Genomic DNA, 24,180 nt, shown 5'->3' on the forward strand with positions numbered 1-24,180 from the left:
GAGAAAGAAATTCTTCCTCATCTCCATCTTAAATGGGTGGCCACTTATTTTTAAACAGTGACCACTCGTTCTAGATTCTCCAACATGAGGAAACATGCTCTCCACAGCCACCTCAAGGTCTCGTACGTATCAATCAAGTGACTGCTTGGTCTTCTAAACTCCAGCAGATGTCAACCTAGCCTGTCCAACCTTTCTTCATTAGACAATTGCCCATTCCAGGTATTAATCTAGTAAGCCTTCTCTGAACTGCTTCTGACACATTTACATCCTTCCTTATATAAGGGGACCAGTACTGAAAGTGATCCTCCAGATGTGGTCTCACCAGTGCTCTATATAAGTGAAATACAACTTCCCAACTTTTTTATTTTGTTCGCCTCACAGTAACTGACAATAGTCTATCAGTTTTCCTAATTACATGCTGTACCTACATACTAGCCTTTCATGATTCATGCACCTGGACACCCAGACTCCTCTGCATCAGAGCTCTGCAGTCCCTCACCACTTAGATAATGTGTTTCTTTTTTATTCTTTGTGCCAAAATGGATAATTCAACATTTTTCCACATTATACTCTATTTGCCAGATCTTTGTCCACTCACTTAACCTATCTACATCCTATTATAGCTTCCTCATGTCCTCTTCACAGCTTACTTTCCTGCCTATCTTCATCCAATTTATTTATATAAATTGTAAAATATTGATGCCCCAGCACCTATCCCTGTAGCACACCATTTGTTACATTTTGCCAGCCAGAAAATAACCCAGTTATGCCTACTCTCTGTTTCCTGTTCGCTAGCCAATCTTCTATTTGTGCCAATATGGTACCTCCCACATCATGAGCTTTTACTTTCCACAATAACCTTTGATGTGGCACCTTGTAAAATGCCTTCTGGAAATCTCAGTACATCGAGCAATTCCCCTTAATCCACAGCACTTGTTACTTCTTCAAAGAACTCCAGTAAATTTGTTAAATGTGATTTCCCTCTCACAGGCTCTTCCTGATTACCTTGGATTTATCTAAGTGCCCTGCTATAGCATCTTTAATGGTGGCTTTTAACATTTTTTCTACGGCAGATGTTAAACTAAGTGGCCAATAGTTGACTGTTTTCTGTCCCCCTCCCTTTTTGAATAATTTTGAGCATTTGCTATTTTCCAATCTAATGGAATTTTCCCCGAATCTAGGGAATTTTAGAAAATTAAAACCAATGTTATCTCACTGGACACTTATTTTAAGACCCTAGGATGAAATCCATCAGAACCAAAGAACTTCTCAGCCTGCAGTTCCAGCAATTTGCACAGTGCCACATCCTTAGTGATTGTACTTTGCTTGAATACTTCCTGTCCTTCCATTTCCTGATTTACAGCTATTTCTGGAGTGGTACTTATATACTTTATAGTGAAGATTGATGCAAGATACCCATTCAGTTCATCTGCCGTTTCCTTATTTTCCATTATTAATTCCTCAGACACACTTTCAATTGGACCAATGCTTACTTTGTTAACTCTTTCCTTTTTAAAATATCCGTTGAAACTCTTACTATCTGATTTTATGGGCTAAGTCCTCCTAGCTCCCAGCATCTGATTTGGAGAAAATACCCCAAAGGTATTTGGAGTTGGCGAATCCCTCCTGGAAGTTCCCACGTAAACGTTTACTTGGTAATTGTTCAGAAGGACTAACTTTCCGTGGACAATTGCGCTGGGCTGGGAACTATCTGATAAAGTGATTTAAATTGCTAACTTTGGATTGTTCTGCCAGTTTTACACTCCTATACTGCAACATTGCCAGCATTGAATTTGCCCAACTGCCATTCCATCAATTTTCAGCCATTAGATTTCCCCATTAAACGAAGATGATTTGTTTCACAACATTGACCAGATTCTTAATTTTTAACTCATTCTATTCAAACATTCCATTTAGCACATTTTACATTCTTGATCATGTAGCTTAAAATAAATAACTACTAGAATTATTTAAGGACTGTAGAATAATCTTAAGTCTAATATGTATGTTTTGGTATAATCATATGAGGCTCATAGATGACACAAAACATTGTTATTACTGGATTTAAATTTAGAAAAATATTTTCAGGCCTCGGTTAGGTGGATGGCAGAGGGGGGAGGGGGAGGGTTGGCTTAATGTGTGAGGGGAAGGGACAGAAGCAGCTTAATGAATGGTCTCAATCTTAGTAACAAGATGAGATCCTTGAACTCTTCATACTTGTTGAAGGTGAGGATGGAACACATATAGTGGAAGGGGGTCCAGGCATATCTGGCAATGGGTGGCTATACAAGTTTTGCACCAGATTCTCTGCATCTCTTGGGAGAGAAGGGTAAGGGCGTACGAGGTGGATCAATCTGAGTGGGAAAGGTTAAGGACTTTACTGGAGACATGAAATCAAAGATGGGCTTGAGATGTGATTAATAGATCAGCAGTTGCAGGAGTGTTGTATTGAATGGAGGGCCAAAAGCTCAACTTTGTGCAGTTGTAAAAGATTTGGGGGAGAGTTTTTCCCCCAGGCACATACACTGAGAGCTGGTGTGGGAAGAGAAATGTGGACGGTGAGTGTTATGAGGAAGTAATCGGAGACATACTTGTCTGGCAGTGCAGAGACCATGGAAGATGACAAGATCTCATGGCTATTCCCACCGTGCTGTTCGGGGTTCCAAGATTTTGACCTAGTGATGATAAAGGAGCTGTGATTATATTTCCAAGTCAAAACAGTTTGTGCAAAATTGCAAAGCGATGGTGTTCCCATGCCCATGTTGCCCTTGTTCACTTAAGCGATAGAAGTCATAAGTTTAGAAGGTGCTGTTTTGTAGACGCTACACACAACAGTCATGGTGTAATAATGGTGGATAGATAGGGTGCCCATCAGTTGGGCTGCTTTGTTCTGGATGCAACTGAGCTTCTTGATGTAATTGGACTGCATGCATCCAGGCAAGTATTCTATCACACTCCTGACTAGTGTCTTGAAGATGGTGGAAAGGCTTTGGGGAGTCAGGATTCTGACCTGTTGCTTTGTTACTGTATTTTTGTGGCTGCTTCAGCTAAGTTACTACTTTCTGGTCAATGGTAACCCTCCCCAGGATGTTGATGGTGGAGATTCAGTATTGGTGATTGTAGGGTCTGTTCTCCTCTTAGAATAGACGTGGGCACAACTAGTCAGAAGTAAAACTTCCTTTATTGAACATCATTTAAAATTAGTATTTACAGAAAGCAAAAGATATTAATTTACTCGTGAGAGAGAGAGAGAGACAATACAAACTCGATCCAAAAGCTTGTATGGGATTCAACACAACTGAACAGAACTGAATTTATAGCTGTTATTAACAATATATGAATTTGGTTATCTGTGTTTTAAAGAGCTAGGTACAAGCAGCCTCCAGCTTTCAAAAACAATTCACAGCTGTATGACCACGAAAGCTTCTGTTTATGCAAAACTTTGCTTAACAATGCATTTTCAAATGTAGCCAATTTTCTAGGCTGAACCCAGAATTCCAAGCTGAGTTTTAAAATGTGGCCAAGTTAGCTTTAAAGCATAGCGTAATTAGTTACATTAGGCAGAAATACCTTCAAATGAAGCTTTTCAACTGAGGCAAACCATACAGAGGATCCTAGTGTTAGTGTCCATTGACAATAATGCTAAGAAACTGTAACCTCCTGGTGATCAGATGCTGCTCAGAAGTTTTTATCTCACAGGAGATTAGGTTCTTTTGGGTGGAGGCCACTCTGGGATAGACTGCAGCAATGTGGCATTGGAGGGAACCCCCATACCAGTTGCCCTGAAGGTAACTGCAGCCCCTAACTTCTATAACAGTGGCCTATTTCAGGGCTCTATGGGGGCATTAGTGGCATTTTTTAGGCTCCAACATGTGCATACAAGAGGTGACTTCAGAACAAATGAGTTCATCCAATTCTCACCCATTGCTGATACCCAGCCCGCTGCAGCAGTTGGCTTCAGGGCCATCCTGCAGTTCCTATGGGTACAGGGTGTCATCACATGTACACACATGGCCATTAGAGCTCCCTGGGAACAGTCAGCTACACCCGTCAATCGCCAAGGCTTTTACCCCTGTAAATTTCAAGTTGTTTGCAACCACTGGAAATGAATAATGCAGCTATATGCTCTTTTCCCAGGGAGTTCTCATGACTCAAACATCTTATGGAATTCCCAGCTGCCCACAGCTGTTTGAGGCCCTGCCCAAGTGCAAAGTTGGATCTTGGGTGACAAGGGCTATCCTTTCAGGATGTAGCTCAGAACACCAGTATGGCAGCCCCAGAGTGGAGTGTTACAAAGATGTACACTGCTCAATAAGGGCAATCATAGGGCAGACCAGAGGATTGCTCAGAATGCACTTCCTGTCCTTTGACGAGTCCAGCAGAGCGTTTTAATACTTATCGCAGTAGCTGCCCAGGATTCCTGTCTGCTGTGTCTTGTGCAACATGACATTACAAAGGGGAGAGGAACTATAGACATGGAGGAGCTGCTGACCTTCTCAGATGAGGATACCAGGGAGGACAGATATTGCGACAGTTCTCCCAGATGCAACAAACATGGAAAGACTTGTCAGAGACAGCATCATCTTCAATTGTTTTGGCTAAGAAAGATGCACTGTTATTTCCTCACCTGCGACCTTTTAGTCCACTACGATTGTGCACCTGCCTTTGCAAACCTCCATCTGGAGCTACCTCACTACACACGTCCTCTGGGTTGGGTCAATGTTAGGCAGCTCATCCAGCTTTATTATTATGTTTCTCATAACACTTTCGTATAACTCGTTGGCCAGGGAGCAATTAAGAATCAGCCACGTTGCTGTTGGTCTGAATATTCTAAAACAAAATATTCTAAAACAAAAGACCAGATGGATTTTGACCAACATCTAAAGCTTCATGGTCACCAATGCTGTCACTAACTTTTTATTCCAGATTTATATAATTAACTGAATTTAAACTCCTCAGCTGTTGGGATTTGTACTCACACCATTGGGTAATTAGGCCAGGCCTCTGGATCACTAGTCTAGTACCAAAATCACCATGCCATTGTACCTGCTATGTAACCCAGGATGTTAAAGGCACTGTATAAATCTAAGTTATTACATGTATTTTCAATTTAGAATTAATAATATTTAAGCTGTAAATGATTGCAAACAAGACAAAAAGCTCAAACAGTAGAAGATGTATCCTGTAACGATCAGCTGGCTTCCTTCAAACTGATGACTTCTCTCTTCATTTTCTGAAAATTCTAAATGGTTTTATTCAGCTTATAACTTTATTGAACAGGTTCAGAGCAACGAAGGTGAAGGGACAAACATTCCAGCAACTAGAAATCCTGCTCCACATGACAAAGTTTCAGCAGCCAATAAAAGTAAGTAGCACTCGAAAGATTTAAAAGCATTATGGCTTTCCAGATTGAATGAAAAAGCTGTTTATTTGTTTTGAGTGTGAAATGACTCTGACATCCAGATGTTCAGAATATTCCCTAAGCTATGGGGCAAGGACGGCCACAGCAGCAAAACCGAGGATCCAACGCATCAAAGTAAATTTGCCTGTGCTTGAAATCTGGATATTTGAACCCTCTCACTGCTCCCTCCCTACTTGTAAAGTTGTCAATATTTATCTTCCAGAACTTAGGAGTGATTTAACATTTTAGTCAAAACGAAAAGAGAAAAACATTGGAAATGCTCAGCAAGTCTGGCAATATCCATGGAGAGAGGAACAGAGTTAATTGAGGGTATTACTGTACACAAATGTTTCTGGTTGGGATGGTGAAAGTTCATTGACCCTGCACTGTTATCTCTGTGGCTTTTGTCACAGATGCTGCCTGAACTGCTGGGTTTTTCCCACATTTTCTGTTTTTATTCCCAGTTTCCAGCATGCACAATATTTTGCTTTGGTAACATTTTTACTTGTCCGCTTCTGCACATAAACTCATCCCATTACTGCATTCAAAATTCAGAGAGACTTCCTGTCAATCGAGGGTTTAACATTAAAGCAGGGTAATAGGTTACTTGCTTAGGTGATACCTGTTTGGCACAGTAAATTTAGAAACTAGGCAAGCTCTTTTATTGAATTGGCATCTCATCGAAAATCAAATCCAGCAGAAAACAAATTATTTTCACTCTGTTCTGTCAATTTTGTGTCTTAGCAAAGGAAAATATTTTAAATGGATTTCTCTGTTCTCTCCTAATATGGTTATCTCCTAATATGGTAGTCATCAAGCAATTGAGTCTGGATTGACTCTGCAGTGACATGTGTTGAATAGACTTCCTGTCATTTACATGCAGAGTATTTGTCCTCCCCTGGAATTGAGTAATATTGTCATATTGTTCCCATGACAAGAGGTTGCACAGAATTGTCACGAGAGTATCAAAGTACACCTCGCTGCACCATTTCAACAGTAGAGGGCCACTCTATTGACGTTGTTGTCATTGAGTTGGTTTCAGTTCATCAGAAGCAAAACTAGCAGGCTTGTGATCTGTTATCTGGCCAATGTAGGGATTCAATGATTTAGATAGCAATTGCAAATCTTTTAAACATCTGCAGTGAATATTAAACAACTAACCCTGTTTTGGGGTGTCAGTACTGAATCAGCTTTGATTGTGTACATGAGTAGTGCCATTACTGTGAGAAATTGCTTGTATTGAAGTTGTTCATCTAAAAATTAGGGGGAATGTTTGCCCTAGAACTCTTCAAAATATTCTAAAACAAAATTACCAGGTTGTCTGACTTATTCGAAAGGGGTATCTAACTTTTACCTAAGAGATGTGTTGGATTAATGCTAGGAAAATAGGAGTACAAAAACATTTCAAAAAATCAATACATTCAGTCAATTTTCTGAAGATCAGATTCCACGAACATAAGATTTGATTCATGGCTAATTTGTTTGAAAATCTGTACAAAAAGATAATGTTCGCCTGTCACTGTTTTGTATTGTTACACAATTAGCAAGATCGCCTGACTGTTGTATCTTGTGTGCCTCCAGATAGTAGTGGAAATGTTGTGATGGAATTGCATTATTTTATGATTGGTACAGCAGGAATTCTTGAGGTTTACATTTTTGTAAATGCTGTAAACACTGGGTTTAAGACACAGACCGTACGGACTGCAGTTATATTTTCTGGTCCTGAGCCTTCCTTTGTCTATGAGTCAAATTACTGAGAATATAAATGTGAACACATTTCAATCATGCAGAGTTACATACAACAAGGTAGGTGAAGATCAGATGGTCCATCCACATATACTACTGACTGCACCACCCTACCACACCATCCCAAACTCTACCCCGTCATCAATCTCTGGAGAGGTTAACATAAAAAATAGGGAGTAGAAGTAAATCATTTGGCCCCTTGAGCCTGCTCTGTCATTTAATAAGATTTGACCTTAACTCCATTTTCTTGCCTGTCCCCATTAACCATTGACTCCCTTGTCAATCAAATATGTTGTTTAGCTCAGCCTGGAATGAATTCAATGATCCAGCCTCCACTGCTTGCCGAGAAAGAGAATTCCAAAATCTAACAAACCTCTGAGGGAAGAAATTCCCCCTCATCTCTGTCTTAAATATGAGACTCCTGTTTTTTTAAACTGTGTCTCCACCTCCCCATCCCGAGTTTTAGATTCTCTCATAAGAGGAAAGATCCTCTCGATATCTACTAGTCAAGCCCCCTCAAAAGCAAAGTTTCAATAAGATCACCTCCATTTGTTCTAGATTCCAATGAGTGTAGGTCCAACGTGTTCAATCTTTCCTCTAAATCCAAGTCCCTCAACAAAGGACTCTACCTGGTGAACCGTATCTGAACCGCTTCCAATGCCAATATTTCCCTCCTTAGGAGACTAGATGTATATATAATATAGGTGCAGTCTCAGCAATGCTTTGTACAGTTGTCACAAGACTTCCCTACCTTTATCTTCCATTCCCTTGCAATAATGGCCAACATTCTGTTTGTCTTCCTAATAATTTATTGTACCCGCATGCTGACTTTCTGTGATTCCCCAGATCTCTGAATTGGAACATTCTGTAGCCTCTCTCCATTTAAAGAAATCTTTCTTTTCTATTATTTCTGCCAGAGAGGACAACGTCACATTTTCCCACACCATACTCCATCTGTCCAGGTTTTGTCCACTTGCTTAACTTATCTATATCCCTTTGCAGACTTGATGTTTCTTTACAACTTGCTTTCTTACCCATTGTTGTATTGTCAGCAAATTTGGCTACAATTCAGTTGATCCTTTCATCCATGTCATTAATATAGATTGCGAGTAGTTGAGACCCCAGCACTATTTCTTGTAACACTCCACTAGTTACAGTTTGCCATCCTGAAAATGACCTATGTATCCTGACTGGCTGCTTCCTGTTAGTTAGTCAGTCAGTATAGATGTATCGCCCCCGACACCTTAAGCTCTTATCTTGTGCAGTAATCTTTTATGGGGGATATTGCCTTTTTTGAAATCCAAATACACTGCATCTGTTGGTTCCCCTTAATCCATCCTGCTTGTTACACCCTCAACAAACATCAATGAATTTGTCAAATATAATTTTCCTGTCATAAAACCATGTTGAGTCTGATTGACAGTATTATGATTTTCTAAGTGTCTTGCTACTACCTTTTTTATACCGGGTTCCAGCATTTTCCCAATGACACATATTCGGCTAACTGGCCTGTACTACTCTGCTTTCTATTGAATAGAGGTGTTAATTGCAGCTTTCCAATCTGCTAGGACACTTCCAGAATCTAGAGAGTTTTGGAAGATTACGGCCAATGCACTCGCTTTCCCTGCAGCCACTTCTTTTAAGATATAAGGATGAAGGCCATCAGGTGCAGGGGGCTTGTCAGCTTTAAGTTCATTTAGGTTTCCCATTACTTTATCTCTAGTTATTGTGATTGTTTTAAGTGCCTCCCTCCCACGGCCTCTTGATTTTCTACGATTCTTGGCCTGGACATTATCTTTGCAATAAAATAGGCTCATTTTCAAATACAGCTCAGAGTGTGTATTGCTCGGATGTAAACTACAATATACTTGGGAGGGTCAGACACCAAGATATGTGAGCTTTTATAGAATCCCTACAGTACAGAAGGAGGCCCATCGAGTCTGCACCAACCACAATCCCACCCAGGCCCTATTCCCGTAACCCCACACATTTACCCTGCCAATCCCCCGATATTAGGGTCAATTTACCACGGGCAATCCACCTAACCCACACATCTTTGGACTGTGGGAGGAAACCGGAGCACCCAGAGGAAACCCACGCAGACAAGGGGAGAAAGTGCTAACTCCACATAGACAGTGACAGTTACAATCTCCTGTTCTGATATTTACAGCTACAAGTTCAAAATCACCCATTTAAATAGTCTCAATTCGGTCAGTCTGGGTTCAATTCCAGCCTCGGGTGACTGTCTGTGTGAAGTTTGCACATTCTCCCCGTGTCTGCATGGGTTTGCTCTGGGTGCTCCAGTTTCCTCCCACAGTTCAAAGATGTGCAGGTTAGGTTGATTGGCCATGATAAATTGCCCCTTAGTGCCAGGGGGATTAGGAGGGTAAATATATGGGGTTACAGGGATAGGACCTGGGTGGGATTGTGGTCGGTGCAGGCTCAATGGGCCAAATGGCCTCCTTCTGCACTGTAGATTCCATGACTGCAGTCGGAATTGAACCTGGGTCCCTGACGCTGTGAAGCAGCAGTGCCACCCTAACCACTGTATGATTGAGAATGAGGTCATTTCACTTCACAGAGCTGTCTGAAGTTGAAACCAATAATGCAATTGCATATAACTTCTTGTTACAAACTGATATCTCAGGATCTTATCTTGGTCCCAAATTCCAGGATTTACCCTGATCCCAATTTGATAGTTTTATAATGGATAATGCAAAGGCCTCAGTGCACAGTCTGGATTGATTGAATTGAGACTATTTAAATGGGTGATTTTGAATTTGTCGCTGTAGATATCAGTACAAGAGATTGCAACTGCCAAAGAAACAGGACTGAATTCAGTACCAATATACATTATTTGGTGAATAGTTGCTTCCAGAAATCTTTCAGGCTAGTCTATGTCAACAACGTTTCTTTTCTCATCTTCAATGTTGTTCCCTTCTCATATCTCATAAATATTAGATGCTGTCTGTCCAGTTGACAATTCCGATTTTCATTACTTTTTTAACAGAGGTAACGATACATTGTCAAGCCCCACATGATATTAGTAACCTGCCCTGATGTGGTAGACACAGTAAGAAGTTTAACAACATCAGGTTAAAGTTTCGGTACCTTGTCTGCTTTCTTGCATCTTTAACCTGTTAAACTTCTTACTGTGTTTACCCCAGTCCAACGCCGGCATCTCCACATCCTGATGTGGTAGACCAGGCACCAATCCTGGTGAGTCTTGGATTTCTCCCCCTCCTGCCTGTGAAACAACGGATGAATCTCTACGTTATGCAGACAGCATGGCGACTTTCAATTTCAACTTATCTTATTGGCAGGAATTGAATCAGAGAATTCCATTCATTTGGAACTTCTGGTTACAATTTTCTTACCACCATTTATATATCAATGAGTTGGAGCAGCACATTGATTGGACCAACCACAAGTTTGCAGAATTAAGGAAAATATACAGTGCTTGCGGACTTGTATCAAAATCACTCGATTTCAGGTTGAAGACAAAGCCACTAGGTGATAAATGTCCTTCAAAGCAGATACATACAGTGTTATACATTTGGGTTTAGGAAACTCGAGACATCCTAATATCGGCTAAAGGTTGCATACAGAAGAGAGTACCGGGGGTCATAACCAATGTTACCTCTGAACTGTGCAGCAATATGAAAGTTCCCATGCAGGCCGCAAACATCAGCTTCTTTAAGGTACTGCACTTGCATAACCACAAAAAAGCCATAGAATCCCTACAGTGCAGGAAGAGGCCATTTGACCCACTGAGTCTGTACCCACCCAGGCCCTCCCCTCTGACCCAGTCCCATAATCCCGTGCCTATATCATGGCCAATCCATCCAACCTACACATCTTTGGACTGTGGAAGGAAACCAGAGCACCCGAAGGAAAACTACCTACACGGGGAGAACATGCAAACTGCTCACATACAGTCACCCAAGGCTGGAATTGAACCCGGGTCCCTGGCCCTGTGAGGCAGAAGTGCTAACGACTGTGCCACCCATTTAAAGAGCCCATACACTTAAATAAATCAGCCATTCATTACAAAAATAATTGAAGATGTTTGTTTATAACGGAGAAGCAATGTGACAATACAATTAGCGGTTTTTGATTATCCTGCTAGAATACAATATTAAAAAATCTTATTTTAATTTAGTCGTTCATGGGATGCGGGCATCATTGGCTGGACCTACATTAATTGCCTTTGAGAAGTTGAAAGCTGTCCCACCCAGGCGGACAACAATGGAGAGGCAGTAGAGGCAAACGGAGTGTCAAAGGTTGGGGTGTAGAACAAGTTGTGGCTTTGAGAGCTGTTCCAGTACTATGTTCAGTATCAATACTTCATACTCAGGCTAGGTGAAGAAAGCAAAAATCTATTCCATTTTCTTTGGAAGAACTGTCATTAAGGATTAAACCGTTGGCAACAAGAAATAACTTATTATTCCAAAATAGCTGGCTGTTTGCTTTGCATTTGTCTGCACTGGCAGGACTTCTTTGTATGTTGCATCATCTTGAGGCGTGTTGACATTGGTACAAAGGTGTTATTACTTATGCTTAGCGATATCATTGCTCAAACGTTTTCAAAAATGATCTGATAATTGCCATGAAATTTTGCAGGCTGGAATTTTCGTATTGTAGAACATTCTGTAACCCCCAATAGCAACCAGCTTTGATGTGGTTTGTATTATGCTTTGCTGTGAATCATTCATTTTAGGATATGCTTCAACCTGTTTCCCCTGATTTTTTTTTTGGGTGCTTTCTCAAAAGAATTTGCCTTAAAACTTTAAATCAAAATGAGTTTGAATATGTGACTATTTTGCTGCTAGATTTTCAGAGTCATGGAGGTTCCAAACCTTAACCAAAACGGTGCTGGGAACCCAGTCCTGGAAGATCTGCTCCCATATCCAGCAGATACCATTTTACCAGTTGGGGGAGGGGGGTGAGTGAGGATTTTGAGCGTTTCATGAATCCAACAGCACATTTAAAAGAGTTTCTGGGTGTAATTAGAAGCAATTTTCACCTGTGCCATTGTCAGCACCCGACTTGTGTGATCCACGAGTTTATGAAAACATTGTAAAGCTATTGGACGGGCTCTGCAAAGATCTGTAATGTTTTTGGAAAGGGGCAAACAGTTTAAGAAATGCCACAAAAGATCTACCAGCAAAATACAGGTGCGTGGCTGACACCCAAGGGAGTTAGAGGGTGGAGCCTGTGGCCTTGCAAGGGTATATCTCTTTGGCCTTCCTGACTGGGGCTTCCAGGTAGGAAGCAGAATGGAATAGTCTCGCTAAGGAGACAAGTGCGTGGAGTGCTTAGCATCATCTCTTGTGTGGGCCAGATGGGCATCTGAGAACTAAATGGATAGAGGCAAGGAAAAAGGCCAGGACTTTGAGGCAGGGCAGAATGCACCAGGGAGTAGAATGACCACAATCTACTATCACTCCCCAAGGTAAGGTTGTAGTGAATCTGAAGTCACACCTGACTTGACAGAGAACCAGTGAAGGGTGTGAGTATCCTGAGGCACATGTGCCATGATGCAGTAAAATCTGGCACCACGGTCTACTTGGTCAAGCAATTTGAGGCGCACCTTCCAAACGCCAATATCCTGCTCAGTGGTGTTGCAAGTGTTGTGGGGAAATTTCAAGAGGTGGTCAATTGTGTCTCAAACTAGGACAATTCAAAACTCGCAAGGCAAATATCTCTATGTAAAAGACGTAACAAATTTATTTAACATAAAACATAACACAAGACCATACAATACAAACGTACAGCCAACTGGAGTCTCATGAAGGGTTAACTAGCTCTAGGGGCAGAGTGACAGAACGTCTCCGAAAGAACTGAATTACAGAGCCAAATACAGATCAATTATACTTTTACATAATCAATAATTCCGCCTTTCATTAGCTTAAAATCCATTCCATTTAACAGTCGACATCTATACAGATCTGTGTCAAGAATTTCAGCCATTCATAAGATACTTAATAGCATGGTGATATCTTATTCGTCCAACTGATTTGGGACATGGTCTCCCCTTTTGGCACTAACAACCTCCCTGTCACCTGGTAACAACAAGCTACCGCAAGGTCAAAATGGATATTCCCACCAGCTCACTGCCAAGTTGAATAGACATGTGTTCCTGCGTCCTGGTTCATATCTATCCAGTGTCTGGGCAATGAATTCATCTATTCATAATGTTGCATAATGTGTCCCTCTTAGGAACACCACCCCGATAAGACTTGCTGACTAACCTGTTCCCAGACCTTTAGCTTTAAACTATTAACTTTAACCACCATGCCTTTCGGTAACTTAGCTTGACCAAAGTGAACAATGCATTTGAAATACTTTAAAATATCAGCATATATGTTTTGAAATCATAATTACTTGTTTTGATTCCCTTACTGCATTCACATATGTGTAAACTGTTTGTGTTAGCTTGCCTAATAATCATTTAACTCTTTACTGATTCCTTGTCCTCTGAAAGACTGCATTTTGCCTATAAATCTAATTAGCTGGTTAGAAAGCCCTTTCTACACAAGTCTGCGGATGGTTTCTATTGTACAGACTTAGGGGCTCTGTCTGTGGTCGGACTGTTGCTACAATAGGAAAATTCCAGCCTGCAAAACTTATTGGGCCATTGCAGTAGTTGTAAAATTTCATGGCAATTATCAGATCATTTTTGAAAACGTTTGAGTAATGATGTTGCTAAGCATAAGCAAAAACACCTTTGTACCAATGTCAATACAGCTCGAGGTGATGCAACATAGAGAGAAGTCCTGCCAGGGCAGACAAATGCAAAGCATGCATCCATTTGTGGTTGAAATAACAAGCTACATCTTGTTGACAATGCTTTAATCCTTCATGACGGTTCTCCCTAAGAAAATGGAATTCCTCTGCCCTGCCGGAGGCACTCGAGGTGACAGTGGCTCTCAATTTTTATGCAACTGGTTTGTTCCAGGGTGTCTGTGGCATTTCACAGTCAGCCACCCACCGGTACACCAGAGCCCTCTTTGGTTGGCTGGGGGCAGACATAAACCTCCCAAAGGATGTGTTGGCGCAGTCGCAGAGGACCAGGGGCTTCATGGAAATAGCGGGCTTCCCTTAAGTACAGAGACCTGTAGACTGCACCCATGTCACCATAAGAGTACCAGTTCATCAGCCGGACACCTTCACTAACAGGAAATCTTTTCACTCACTGGCCATTTGATGTGTGACCATAACAGGATGTTCCTGCATGTATTTTCACATTATCCAGGAGGCTGCGATGACTCATTTATACTCAGGAATTCCGTAGTTTTTTCAGACTCGGCACAAGTCCGTGGTTGGCTTCTGGGGAGGAGGTGGCTGATGACACCCTTTAGGCAAATACAGACAGAGCCCGTAAGTCTGTATAACAGCAGCTATGTGCAGACCCCCAACACCATTGAGCAGGACATTGGCATTGTGCCTCAAATTCCCTAACCATCCTGTAGGATCACTTCAGTATTTCCCAACTTCGCACCACCAGAACAGTCATGGTGTGCTCAAAACTGCATAGCCTGGTGCGGTGAAAGGGCCTACAACCAGAAAGGACAGGAGCTGGAGTTATAGTTAGCTCAACTGAGGATAATAACAATGAGAAGGAGGCCTCTGTCCAAGGAAAGGGAGATAGAGTTTGAGGAGGAGGCTGGCAGTTGGAGACCAACTTAGGGTAGGCCCATGTACCTATGGCCAATTCTTTACAGTACGGGGTAATCGCCAGAAGCCTTTTAATACAGAGCAGATTCTCCTCGGCGGAAGTACATCAACCAGTTCCCAGGGAACAGGTACCATATCGTTGACCTTTAATATGGAAGCCACACTTCTTCGGGGAAATGCCCATCCCGACAAGAGTGAAAACCAGCAGGACATACTAAATGGCTGGAACCATAAGCATCATAACCCACGGCATCACCATAGTCCATGTATACATCTTGAGAAATCCTTTCCAACCCAGACCATGCACATTTACATTGGAGATTTTCAAAGAACATGTCACCTTGTTGCCTCTTCAAACCATGTGCACTATGCTGTGAGTGCCAGTAGGAAGTATGAGTGAAGACACGCAACCTGTGGATATGATCGTATGTGCCAGCAGTACTGCAGCAACTATACAGTGTGCAGGTTGTTGTCATGTGTGTGTTTGTCACTCCTTCAACTGCCTCACATTATTCTCCCACCACCAGTGGCAGCAGTGTGTGACATGTGCGACATGCAGTGCTGCTAAACACCTAGATTCCCTGTGAACCCACAACCTCTACCACCAAGAAAACTAAGGCTTCAGTTATAGGGGAGATATCACGCAAGTGTCCTTCCCTGGAGCAGACATGGCATCTTGCCATGCGGAGAATTCATTTTAGTAACAGTGTAACAATCACGTGAGGATGACTGCCCTTGACACAGCGCACGTGCTTGAAGTGCACCCAATCAACTGGATTTGATCATCGAGTCTGGTCATTGACTCTGCCTCGGAAGCCATCATTGATAGACAGTGAATGCTGTAATTAACCTCTCTATCTGCAATCCTTGGTGTATTACTACCTTATCTTAGGGGCGGCACGGTAGCACAGTGGTTAGCACTGCTGCTTCACAGCTCCAGGGACCTGGGTTCGATTCCCAGCTCGGGTCACTGTCTGTGTGGAGTTTGCACATTCTCCTCGTGTCTGCGTGGGTTTCCTCCAGGTGCTCCGGTTTCCTCCCACATTCCAAAGATGTGCAGGTTAGGTTGATTGGCCATGCTTAAATTGCCCCTTAGTGTCCTGAGATGCGTAGGTTAGAGGGATTAGTGGGTAAAATATGTAGGGATATGGGGGTAGGGCCTGGGTGGGATTGTGGTCGGTGCAGACTCGATGGGCCGAATGGCCTCTTTCTGTACTGTAGGGTTTCTATGATTTCTATGATTTCTAAAGGTCTGGGTAAGGAACCAGTCTTCCATTGCTGGATACACATGGGTCCACCCTCGCTCCTGATCACATCAGTGAAAGATGGATTCAGAATGCAGTCTCCAGCACTAATGGAAGAACCTCCCACTTTGTGTTAACATCCCAATTGAGAGGATTACTGTACTCTAAATATTCTTTGTACTATAAATCTGCAATATATATTGATTAATTGAGATCTGAAAGTGACATTAAAACCACAGTGATTGAGGCTATGTGGCATCCCACTCTCAAAAACTGCGATATAATGCTCGCTTCCCAATGTTGCCTCAGAGGAGGCGGAGGTTGCTGCTCAGCCCTCCTGCCAAATGGTATTGAGGAATGTGATACTTGGCTTTGTGAATGAATCCATTGGAAACCTACTGCAGACTACAACATCAGCATTTCTACAGGGACAGCCATTATCTCAGAGATATGTAGTGCAGATGAGGGCTTTGGAGGGTGACTCGGGAGTTAGAAGAAAATGAGGCTGCTGAGATGCTCTCAAAATCTTCATCCTCTTTGCTAACCTCCCAAAGCCCTAGGTTGGCCTTCAGGTTGGTTAGCTGGGGCTGGGGCTGCCAGCGGAGCAGCAGCATCCATTCCAGAAACCAGTGTGACTGTCCTTTTCAGAGTATGCAGTTGCTTATATAGTCCGTGAGGATCAGCGCTCATTGTCTGAGCACACTGCTCCAGGCTGCTGACTGAGTCTTTGCAGGGAGTTACATGGCTCTTGCATCCATTTTCAGTGATGCTGCACATGTCTGTTGATGAGGTTGGACTTTCTCTCATGGTTTAAGTTATTGCGTTCGGGTCCGGACACAACGTCAAGCTCAGCATCATGATAGACTCCTCCACTCAAAGTTCGTGAACTCGCACTGCCTCTGGGAACTCTGCCAGATGTCCACACATCTGCTGCTGATGCTCCAAGAACTCTTTGTCCAAAGGGGACTCCTGAATGCCTCCTGGAACATCTTCGTGACTCTCCTCCCTCCTCCCAGGGGACTGTGCACTGATGTCTCTGACTCTGACACCTCCTCCTGAACCCGGGTACAGTGCCCTTCACCACATGGTCAGGGAGAGAAATCATGGCCCTGGGGCTTCTCGTCTTCTAGGCACCCTCCATCCTACATGCTGCTCTTTCCCCTTTCAAGATTCACCAATCAATTTACCAAACAAAAGTGCTAGTCAAATGATAACAGCCTATTGTTGGCAACTGGTTACAAATATTATCTGTATATGTATGCAGCATGGGTTGTTGATACTAAGAACAGCACTGATATAATACGGTGTTAGTTTATATGCATCCTATAGGTGATCCCACCCTGACTGAAATAAGCTCATACAATATTATTAATTTGACAGGAAAATATTCTGGTTATTTATAACATTGTGCAGATGATAACACTGATTTTGGTGACTGCCTCATGTTCGGCACATTACCTATTTATCCACTTCGTTTTGTAATTGCAATATTTCACAGCATGGCCTTTTTCTAAGAGGTGGCCCCCAGGGTAGGGACAGCTCTCCATATAAAGAGTGTGAGAAGAGTTTGTGGCATGTGGAGAGAATTGGTTGAGTCACCCATTATACATGCCACATCCTATTCAGTTCCACCTACTTCAGTAGAAGTTAAAATTGGGGGTGTGGCATAATGGGAGAAGCTAAAGCAAATACTCCTGTTTCATCACTAAGTTCACTCTCACCCCGATGTGTATCCAAAGGGAGTTTTGTTAGGCTGGGGGTGTAGTGATAAAGGTGAATAAACGTGCTCCTCAGATTGAGTGGGATCCCAGTGCTCGGTAAGATCTCCTTCCTATTTGTGCTATGGTGCCTGTTTCACTGTAAGAAGTTTAACAACACCAGGTTAAAGTCCAACAGGTTTATTTGGTAGCAAAAGCCACACAAGCTTTCGAGGCTCTGAGCCCCTTCTTCAGGTGAGTGGGAATTCTGTTCACAAACAGAACTTATAAGACACAGACTCAATTTACATGAATAATGGTTGGAATGCGAATACTTACAACTAATCCAGTTTCACTGTTTCACTGACAGGGATGAAAGCGCTCTGTCTACCAGTGAGCTGGTGACCTCGGTCTTTACTGTGGGATGGCGATTGGATTGGAAATGCAAATTGCAGTCAGTTTGTGTGGGCTTTCGATTGATTCAAAGTTCTGTAAAACAAGTAGATCCCTTGTTCAAAACTGTTAGAAATGGCTTGTCAGAAAAGCCAAAACAATTAAAAATCCAACAAATAAAAGGGTTGGTGCATTCTCCTGAATATCATTATTAACACAGCAGCATTCCCTCTTGCTGTTGCAGAGTATTATTTTAACTTTTCCAAAGAAATTAATATTATAACATTTGTAGAGAAAATACTTTTGGAAATGTTAGGAGCTGCAAAATTGGCCAGATTAAAATTCTGCAACTCAATAAAGGCCACTAGGATTGACACAGAGTTGTAAAATTTGATGTATGTGTTGCGTGCAGTTGGGCAGTGCCTCTGTTTTGTTATATACATCATGAGTAAAATCTCTTAACCTTTTGAGTGTGTGAATTTGCTGAAAACCCTAATAATCGAAAATAGGTGTGCAAACAGTTACTCAAGCCAGTGGCTTATTTATTATTTAGCTGGGAGCATGGATAACTGGTCCCGTAAATTTATCACATTGTACTGAAAATAGTTACCCTGTAGAAATCTTCACCAAAGCTGCTCGGTTGAAAAAGCGTAAGAGGCCGAGTGTAGCTTTTTATATTAAAAATGAAACAACTTCCTCACCAGCAGCTAAATTAATCACAGCAAAATGAAGGATTGCAATGCTGGAGATTGGAGGATTTTCAGCATCAAGTGCCTCCTGACCAGGCTTACTGCTTTAGACACAAGGCAAAAACTCCCACTGCACTGCACTTTAAACCCCATCTTCAGAAGAGCATCCTTAACTGCTCAGTGCAACGTTGCTTTGCTTCACACACCATGTATCTTTACAGATCTTCTTTTGTGATATTTCCCAATTATAATGTCACATTATATGTGCTTTGCTATGCTATGGAGGAGTGTACACTGAACACCAAGCCAAACCATCCAAACTAATTTTATGTAGAATTCTTTATAGTTGTCATGACAAGATTTTTATCCGTTCTAACTGACTTCAGGTTCTCAGTAAAACATAAAGGTTTATTTCTTGAGGGACTATCGCGCAGCTTCTACCACCGGAGATCTGCAGAACGGTCTTTGCTGCAGATTATCAGAAGAATTTTGGAGGTCAGATGAAGTGGGAGAAACAGGATCTGTGATTGGAGGAGCAGCTGTCGCCCCTCTGCGAGCAGTTCCCACTCCCAGCAACTTGCCCGCTTTGTTTAAAGGAGCTGAGAGTCGGAGAGATCTTTAGGCAGCTTCATGGTAAAACTGGTTTTTTCAGTCAATGCCAAGAATTCTATTGACAAACTCCTCTAACCTCCGGGTCCCAGTATTTTGCATATTGTACATCTGCCACTTGCAGGCCCTGATGACACCAGCTCTAAACACATGCTACGCCTCTTCGATGTGCTAGTCTCTGTGTTGGTGGAGTGTGGGCTGGTCAGATGTGGCAGTGTCTTCCTGCACACCTCTTCCTTCTCCTGAAGCCCAAGGGATGAAGCAGCCTGGTGCAGTGTGAGTGGGGGGGGGGTCATGGTTAAGCAAATCCCTCTGGAACCTGTGTGAAACACAAAATGAGATAATTATAGTTAGCTCTTAGCCCCTGACAAATGCACTTGGATACACACCGTTGCCTTTAACTACAATTATGGTGCCGTTATGCAACCCAGCCTTCGCACTCCTCTCATCTAATGTCCCCTTCTACTACTGCAGTAACAGGGTCGCCTCCACCATTAACAGCATGTTCCAAAGTGCTTCTAGCACCACACTTAGTACCACTATGGGCAATGCTCCGTCCCTGACAACAAGTTAGGAAGGCATCCGGCCTCCCTCCATGTCTGCATTATCAGTGTTTCAAATCACCTGTAGCCCTGCAGACACACCTACAGTCTGTGCCATCTCCCTGGCCCTCTTGCCCTATAAACACAACTTAGAATGATATTAGCCTATTATACCACCAGGGATAACACGCTTGAATATGCCAGTCCATCACAGTGGACATTCCCATTTCAGCCTACGAACTGTGTATACCTGCGGGAGAGGCTTGGAGATACAAGCGTGCCTGTTTTAGGAGAGGTTTGTGCATCGCATGCCACCATAGCCCAGCATTCAGCTGTCAATCGTCGCAGGGATTTCCTTGTGCAGGTCACCTTGCTGGAATGCAGAATCTCTTTCTGCACTATATCCTTGATCTGGCATGGTGCCGAGGGGAGGGGGGGTGGTGGTTTGGGGCTCTGCCCCTCCAGCTGCATCACCAGTTGGCCTCTTCTGTGACATTCTGGCATGATTATTTAAAAAAGAAAGCAAGGCTTCCAGCGCACTTAACATACATCTGTCTGCTTACACGCAGGAGCAGTGTTCTCTTGCTCAGGAATACCTGGTGTTGGGCTGGGTGGTGGTGTGGTGGTTAAATGGGGAATGCAGGAGGTCCTGGCATCTGTTCCTGTCACTCTCAGATGACACGTTGCGCTCCTGATCACTAACTGGTCTGCTCTCTCTGAGTCTCACACTGGTTTGCCAGTGGGTGTGCAGTTGTGAGTGATCTGGGCAAGGCTCAATTGCATGGCCGTATCCTGGGAGATGGATAGAAGGAGAATAGGTGGAAAGGGCAAAGGTTCTCTGTGTGATGTCCAGCTGTCATCCGCAAAGGCATAATACACCTCTGAACCAGCATGCCGTAAGTAGCTGATGCAAACAATACGCTGCCATCTCCAAGATTGTGCTTTGTGAAGCTCTTCAAGCCTTCAAGGTGAATAGGGAGCAGTATTCTCGTTTCCTATGGCTGGCCCACGATGGGCCATCTCTTCTCGTGTCAGCAACTAGTTGGGCAATGGTTCCACTTTGTGCCCGCCTGAATCCTGATTGACATCTCCTCCGAGGACCAGCAGTTCTGTCATCAACTTCCCAATTCAGTATGGACTCCTTACAAATTGGCCTTTTATACCACACCCGAGACATGTTCCCCACACAGGGTCTGCCTCTGAATCTCTATTGCTTCTGGGATCAGCGGCCCAGACTCCATCCTGCTCCCAGCCCCTCAGAGTGAAAATCGAGCAGTTTGGGGCAGATTCTCCTTAGAGAGATGTGACAGCCGGGAGATGTTCGCACTTCCAGTTAACCCGAGTTAATATTTAGGTACTCCTATAAAATCAACTCAACCATTTGTTCCCTGCTTCTTTCCTAACCAAGAAATTTGAATGATGTAAGTAAATCTACATCTGCAACAAGTCATACCTTTACAGTTTAAGTGAAAAGTAACTGCTTCTTAAGTACTGTTAGTTCAGGATTTCTTTAACATTTTAACTTTTAATTCATTTCCTTGCGTTCAATGAAGAGGAGTTCAGCATATTTAATAGGATATTATGCTTCACATTCTTTCTATCATTAAAGTTTTGTTAAAGCTCTGTTTGGCCTGTAGAATAGATGTAGAAGTTTAAAGAAGTTGGAAAGTATTCAGGTGTGAAGCTAGAATATTAATGTCAATTCTGGGCAATACTGTTTACACAATGGTGGGATCGACATGGTGACACAGTGATTAGCACTACTGTCTCACAGCGGCAAGGACCTGGGTTCAATTACGGCCTTGGGTCACTGTCTGTGTGGCACGTTCTCCCCGTGTCTATGTGGCTTTCCTCTGGGTGCCCCGGTTTCCTCCCAAATTCGGCACGATGGCACAGTAGTTAGCACTGCTGCCTCACACCGCCAGGGACCCGGGTTCAATTCCCGGCTTGGGTCACTGTGCGGAGTCTGCATGTTCTCCCCATGTCTGCGTGGGTTTCCTCCGGGTGCTCCGGTTTCCTCCCACAGTCCGAAAGACATGCTGGTTAGGTGCATTGGCCATACTAAATGTACCCGAACAGGTGCCGGAATGTGGCAACTAGGGGATTTTCACAGTAACTTCATTGCAGTGTGAATGTAAGCCTACTTGTGATTAATAAATAAATTTTACACTCCAAAGATAAGCATGTTAGGTGGATGCGCCATGGTAAATGTTCCTTAGTGTCCCAAGATGTGAAGGTTAGATGGATTAGCCATGGTAAATGTATGGTGCTGCAGGGGATATGTGGTGGGGAGAGGGCCTGGGTGGGATATTCTGTCAGAGAGTTGGTGCAGACTCGATGGGCTGAATGACCTCTTCTGCACTGTAGGGATTCTATGTTTCCATGAACGTGCACTAACTTAATCTAAAAATTGTATCTTAAATTAATTTAATATAGGAATTCTCTAAAGCTGCTGCACAATGAAAAGTTTACCAACCCAAACTTAATCTAATACAGGTTTCTGTGCCGGAGCCTCAATAGCCTTGTGGATGCTGCCATCACTTGGTTGAAGTGAAGAAGTGTGCTGCTCTACACTTGGTGAGGAGGCTCATGGCTTGAGTAGAAATCATAAAAATATGGAGATTGTTTAAAACAATCCATTTTAAGATGCAATTTTCATTTTGTCCTTGCTCCTGAAAAATAAACCAGCTGGCTGTTCTTAACTGAAATCTGAAAAAAAGCATAAATAGTACTTCAGTAGTCTTTTTAATACAGAGACTCCAAGAAATAAAACAGTGTTATCATTTTTTGGTAATCGTTGAAAATTGTGGCAAACATTTGTAGGTTTCATGTTGAAATAAGTTTCCGATAACCCTCCAACTCTCTCTCAGAATCAAATTGTAAACTTTAAAGAAATTCTTAATCCTCAAAAATAGACGTTTCTTGTGCTACTTAAATTCTTCAAGGAAATTCTAAGTAATGGAAGCTATATGACTCCTAGTTGCTGGTATGTAATTATTAGTAGAGGGTAATGCTGTGTTTTGACTTTGCTCCCATGTTGAACAGCTTTTTCTTCAGAATTTAATTTGATTTGATTTATTGTCACATGTATTGAGATACAGTGAAAAGTATTGTTTTTTGCGTGCTATACAGACAAAGCATACTGTTTATAGAGTACATAGGGGAGAAGGAAATGAGAGGCTGCAGAATGTAGTGTTACAGTCATAACAAGGGTGTAGAGAAAAAAGTCAATTTAATATAAGATGGGTCCATTCAAGAGTCAGCAGGGAAGAAGCTGTTCTTGAGTGGGTTGGTATGTGATCACAGACTTTTGTATCTTTTTCCCCCGACAGAAGAAGGTGGAAGAGAATATGTCCGGGATGCATGGGGTCCATGATTATGCTGGCTGCTTTTCCGAGGCAGCGGGAAGTGTAGACAGAGAATGACAGTCTGATCTCTATTAATTTGGCCAAGAGCTGATGATGTAATCGGCCTTTCTTCCCCTGCACATCTGAAACCTTTGACTGATGAGGTACAGTTGTGTGGGCCCTGAACTCCTCCTCTTGTAGCTCATACTAGAAGGCCTAATTTGTATGCGAGTCCGAACAAGGACTTATTTTATTGTGGGCAGCGTCACAGCCAAAGCTGGATTGTTCTTGCCCATATATATATTTTCGACCAGGAGTCACCAGTTAGTGATTGGGAATGCAGCAGCAGCACCCCCCCCCCCCCCGGCTGATCTCTCTCTCTAATGAGGGGCTATTGCAATGTTCCATTACTGAAGTGAGTTCTACAAATCAGGCCTAGTCTCGGCGATTGAACTAGGAACCAATTCGCTCTGCTGGAAGTCCCCAGAAATAAGGAGCACAATCTTTAAATTAAATTGAGGATATTCGGAACTGAATCAAAAACAGAAAATGTTGGAACATATCAGCAGGTCTGACTGCATTCGCATCTGTGGAGAGAGAATAGATGGATCATCCTGACTCAAAATGTTCGTTCTATTCTCTCTCCACAGATGCTGTTGAATCTGCTGCGATTTTCCAGCATTTACTGTTTTTCTTTCAGAATCCAGCATCCGCAGTATTTTGCCTTTACGTTCAAACCTTAGATCGGGGAGCAGATTTTCACACAAAGGGGTCATGAAAATCTGGAATTGCTCCTCAAAATAGATGTTGAGTCCATTTTCAAGGCTGAGAT

General features: G+C 42.7%; 1 protein-coding gene across 5 annotated transcripts in view; it reads left to right on the forward strand.

Annotated features, from left to right (window-relative positions):
• Nucleotides 1-24,180, forward strand: part of itprid2 (ITPR interacting domain containing 2) — a 166,584-nt gene that overhangs the window by 107,834 nt on the left and 34,570 nt on the right. For all 5 annotated transcript variants that reach the window (XM_078228510.1, XM_078228513.1, XM_078228512.1 and 2 more), the window contains one exon: nucleotides 5,281-5,365. In XM_078228510.1, coding sequence (XP_078084636.1) covers nucleotides 5,281-5,365 — 85 coding nt within the window. The remainder of the gene's footprint in view (nucleotides 1-5,280; nucleotides 5,366-24,180) is intronic.

This window comes from Mustelus asterias, chromosome 14, assembly GCF_964213995.1.
Source record: "Mustelus asterias chromosome 14, sMusAst1.hap1.1, whole genome shotgun sequence".
NCBI lineage: Eukaryota > Metazoa > Chordata > Chondrichthyes > Carcharhiniformes > Triakidae > Mustelus > Mustelus asterias.